The sequence below is a fragment of the Scylla paramamosain genome, chromosome 24 (assembly GCF_035594125.1).
Source record: "Scylla paramamosain isolate STU-SP2022 chromosome 24, ASM3559412v1, whole genome shotgun sequence".
Classification (NCBI taxonomy): domain Eukaryota; kingdom Metazoa; phylum Arthropoda; class Malacostraca; order Decapoda; family Portunidae; genus Scylla; species Scylla paramamosain.
In genome coordinates this window covers 9,258,328-9,263,327 of record NC_087174.1, presented here as the reverse complement: position 1 = coordinate 9,263,327, position 5,000 = coordinate 9,258,328, and the positions used below count along the sequence as shown (strand labels likewise).

At 39.4% G+C, this 5,000-nt stretch overlaps 1 protein-coding gene across 24 annotated transcripts in view; it reads left to right on the top strand.

Annotated features, from left to right (window-relative positions):
• Window positions 1-5,000, top strand: part of LOC135112698 (prominin-1-like) — a 119,467-nt gene that overhangs the window by 81,274 nt on the left and 33,193 nt on the right. For all 24 annotated transcript variants that reach the window (XM_064027366.1, XM_064027382.1, XM_064027381.1 and 21 more), the window contains 2 exons: window positions 1,366-1,663; window positions 4,522-4,642. In XM_064027366.1, coding sequence (XP_063883436.1) covers window positions 1,366-1,663; window positions 4,522-4,642 — 419 coding nt within the window. The remainder of the gene's footprint in view (window positions 1-1,365; window positions 1,664-4,521; window positions 4,643-5,000) is intronic.

The following is a 5,000-nucleotide window of genomic DNA, read 5'->3' as shown; positions in this document are numbered from 1 at the left end:
TGATCTTAGTGTTTTTGTTCTCCTCCTCCTCCTCCTCCTCCTCCTCCTCCTCCTCCTCCTCCTCCTCCTCCTCCTCCTCCTCCTCCTCCTCCTCCTCCTTCCTCTGTTTAGCTTGTCGATGTTATATTTTTCCTCCTGTTCCTCTTTCTTGTGTCCTTGTTCTTCTCTTTTTCCTCCCCCTTCTCTTCCTCCTCCGCCTCTTCCACCTCTAGTAACTACACGTGGGGAGAGACAGGACAACAAGGGGGAGAAGCCTTCTACTTTGCTATCCTGTCTCTTTCAATAGTAGTTAGCATAGGATAGTTATACAAATACCCTTGTAAGGACCTCGGGCTATGTTGCTGTTTCCTTTGTATTCCTTTGTGTTGGTACTCCGTCGTTTTCCTCCCCTTCCTTCTCCTCCTCGTCGTCGTTTTCCTCTTTCCCTCTTTTTTTTTTCTCCCCAAACTGCAGGAAAACTTAGGTAACATTCGTCCCTCACTTTCCCCTCGTCTTCCCGCGTAGTCTTCCCCTTTTCACACGCTCCCCTCGCTTGTTCCCCTCTGCCGCAACTTAATACTTCGCCCTCACCCACCACACCTCGTTCTCTCCTCGCTCCTGACCATCGTTCACTCTTTTTCACCTGTCCTTCCCGTCGTCCTCGTCTTTGTCTCCCTCTCTTTCGTGTCTCGCTTCGCTGCCTCCCTTCGTCTTGTGTTATTCCATCGCTTATTGGACGTTTTTGGATAAGCAAAGGTAACTGGCTGATTTTCATAGTTGTGGTATTGTTTATTTGTTTATTTATTCTAGCCATTTCTATCTCTGTCTGTCCTTAACCAAACCGTCATCCACTTCTCATTCTGACGTCTATCTAATTCCTTTTCGTAGCACAGTCTCTCAAAGTAAGGAGCCACGTCTCTCGCTGTTTGTTAGTTTGTTATCAGTTTCTTCATTGCAATTTATACCTTACCTTTTCTTCATTTTTTTCTATTTCTTCGGCCATTCCTTATCAATTTTTATCTTATCCATTTATTCGTCTTTTTTTTTCCTGTACATTTTCTCAGCCATCCTTTATCAATTTATACCTTATCCATTTATTCGCCGTTTTTTTTTTCTATACATTTACTCCGTTATTCTTTATCCATTTCTTCATCCGCATATAGACACACACACACACACACACACACACACACACACACACACACACACACACACACACACACACACACACACACACACACACACACACACACACACACACACACACACACACATTACCATACCCATTCGTACACAAAAATAAGAACAAACAAAACAAACAAAACTTGTACCTCACGCACCCTGTCACCCACACACTCATCCTACCCACAATCCTCTTCCTTGCAGAATCTCTCGTGGCTCAGGAACTGCAGCAGGTGGATCTGGACAAGAAGCAAGGGATGCGCATCGTGTCTGAACTGGAGGCGAACTGGGACGTCCTTCTGATCCACTACATTGGCTTGGTGGCGCTGGTGGTGCTGGGGGCGCTCATAGTGGTGGTTATGCCCCTCGCTGGCCTCTTCTTCGCCTGCTGCCGCTGTGCCGGGCGGTGCGGGGCCCAGGAGCCGCACTACGATAAGAAGAGGGACCCATGCAAAAGAGCCACGCTGGGCACTCTTCTTGCCATCATTGTTGTTGTGATTCTGTGAGTTGCTTTTGTGTTGGGTTGTGTTGTGTTAGAGGAGATTAGATCAAAGTTTTTGTTGTCTGTTTTAAAGAGAGAGAGAGAGAGAGAGAGAGAGAGAGAGAGAGAGAGAGAGAGAGAGAGAGAGAGAGAGAGAGAGAGAGAGAGAGAGAGAGAGAGAGAGAGAATTATGGGTTCGTTGTTTTTGGTGTTGTTTTTTGTTTCTGTGCGTGTTAGAGGAATGGGTCATAATGTTAGAGACGGTAAAAGTTTGTGTTACCTTGTGTTGTGTTAGATGGGAGGGGGTTCTATGTGTTATATATGTAAAGGTTTGTGTTACCATGTGTTACTTTTATGTTACCTCGTGTTATATATTTTTTTCAGAGTAAAGGGTCTTTATGTGTAAGGGAGTAGATGAAAGATTGCGTCACCTTGTGTTAGAGAGAGAGAGAGAGAGAGAGAGAGAGAGAGAGAGAGAGAGAGAGAGAGAGAGAGAGAGAGAGAGAGAGAGAGATAGTGACGAAGGTTAGGGAAAGGCGCTGCGTGGGCTGTTAGTGTTGCAGGAGTAGGAATTAAAGGGAACAGGATGGTGAGTGGCATTACTGACATGACACACATCTGACCTTTCACCCCCTCACTACCGTGGCATTAGCTCAGTAATGGTTGTATCAATGTTTGGATGACTTTTTTTTTCTTTTTATACATATACGAGTATTATTGACCTTTCTCTCTGAACTTCTACCGGTCTTTGTTTGGGGACGGCATAAAGAGCCCTTTTTTTTATTTAGCCATTTAAGAAATTTTAAGGCATTTCTAGTCATCAGAGTAATTTTTTAACTTCTCTTAGTGATGATTAAGCATTTTGATAACTATGTATAGTATTTATATACGTTTTCAACCATTTTCAAATAATTTTTAGCTGTTTTTAGCCGTTTTTTAGCCATTTTTAAGCCGTTGATATTCTTTATGGCTATTTTAAGCATTTTTATCCATTTTAGCAAATTATAAACCATTGTTACAGTATATGGCCATTTTAAAGCAAGTTTTAGGCATTTTTTGTCATTTTCAGTAATTTTGTAACCATTATTAGCCTTTTTTATTATTATTATATTGTCTTTTTCACCCATGGCCAGTCTTCCTAATACATAAAAAAAGTAGGATTTGAAATTTTCTATAATCGTCCTTGAATCTTCTGCTGTTTCTGTTTGGGAAAAGAATCATGAAAATTTTAATTTGATTATATATATATATATATATATATATATATATATATATATATATATATATATATATATATATATATATATATATATATATATATATATATATATATATATATATATATATATATATATATATATATATATATATATATATATATATATATATATATATATATAAGGGCACTGACTGGCCAAGGGCTACAAACACTTAAAAAAAAAAGGCCCACCAGAAAAAAATCTTTATCCGGTCTGCCTAAAAAAAATAAATAAGAAGAATAAATAAATAAATAAATAAATAAAAAAAATAAATGTAGTAATTAAGTAAGGGATTGGGAATTATTTTTTTAGTTACTCATCGATCATAGATGTGTATTTACCTACACTTCTCCTGATAACAATAGGGTTTTTTTATTTTTTTTTTTTTTTTAATGAAATTTGGTAACTGTTATGCTGAATGGCAGGAATTTTTTTTTTTTTTTTTTTGGAGCGTAGGCGAATGGTTAGGAAATGAAGGAAAAAAGTACATGAAAACTTTAACATTGAATGAAGGTAAACGAGAGAGAGAGAGAGAGAGAGAGAGAGAGAGAGAGAGAGAGAGAGAGAGAGAGAGAGAGAGAGAGAGAGAGAGAGAGAGAGAGAGAGAGACTGTTTTGGTGGATAAATAAACAATTTCTTGATGCACGAGTGACTGGAGACGCGCGTGTGGGAAGCAGGGGAGGGGAAGAGCGAAGGAGGAGAAGGAGGAGGAGGAGGATTGGGTGGAGACTGGGACGAAATAAAGAGGAGGGAGATGGGGAGAAGGGAGAGGTTGAATCACTTGAGGCGTTAGTGTATGTTCTGTCTGTCTGTCTGTCTGTCTGTCTGTAACTGTCTCTATCTCATATTCTAATGTTGTTAATCTCTATATTTTCCTTTTCCTACAGTTTATCTTCATTTGCTTGATTAAACTCTCTCTCTCTCTCTCTCTCTCTCTCTCTCTCTCTCTCTCTCTCTCTCTCTCTCTCTCTCTCTCTCTCTCTCTCTCTCTCTCTCTCTCTCTCTCTCTCTCTCTCTCTCTCTCTCAGTAATTAAACTCTTCACTCTCCCGATAAACTTTCCCTCGGGCTTTGTCTTGAATGGAGGAGAGTTGGAGAGGAGAGGGAGAGGGAGAGAATTTAATAGAGTTTGCGGTACAGTTAGAAATTTTTAGGATATTAAATTGTTATGGATATTTAGAAATTATTATCATTACTATTATTATTATTATTATTATTATTATTATTATTATTATTATTATTATTATTGGTTGTTGTAGTAGTATTAGTATTAGCAGTAGTAGTAGTCACTTATCTGAAGTTAAGCCACGGTGTCTCAAGTTAAATGGTGAAGTTAGAGTGATGGTGATGTAGACAGTGATGGCTTGGTGAAGTATCTTACTGATGGTGATGGTGGTGGTGGCGATGCTGGTGGTGGTGGTGGTGAGACTCGTGAAATATTGCATGAGTAATGGAGAAGTAATGGTGATCTTGATGGTGGTAGTGTTTTTACTATAATAGTATTGTAATCATGTTTGTACTGGGCCTCCTGTTTTGTACTAATAATTTTGTTTGTACCTCCTCATATTTCATACCAATAATCATCTGTTCCATACTAATACTGATGCACTGTCTCCTGCAGCCTGGGGTTGGTGTGCTCCTTCGTGTCCAACGCCCGCATGGAGGAGGGCGTGCAGAGCCTGCCCAAGAAGTGGTCAGTCTCTGTGCACGACACCAAGCTCTTCTTCAACAACACAGACAACGTGAGTGTTACCTATGTGCACGTCTCATCAAGGTTACCTATTGTAGAGTCACTGTCAGTTATTAAGTAGCAAAACACATTCACTTCACCAACACAGACAGTGTGAGTGTTACTTGTATAACCTTCCCCAGTGTTCATGAATTTCTTCAAAGGGTACTAAGAAACACTGTGGTACATGGAGGGGTACATGACACTGCCATTGTGTAAAGAGATTACAGTAGGAAAAGATGTTTTAGGAAGAAAATTGTGTTTGCAAGAAATCAATTTGAATTTATATTTAAGCATTTTAAATTTATGCACACTTGCACATAGTATTATATTAGTGCATTACACTCAAATGCAACTTGTGGCTTGCAGCT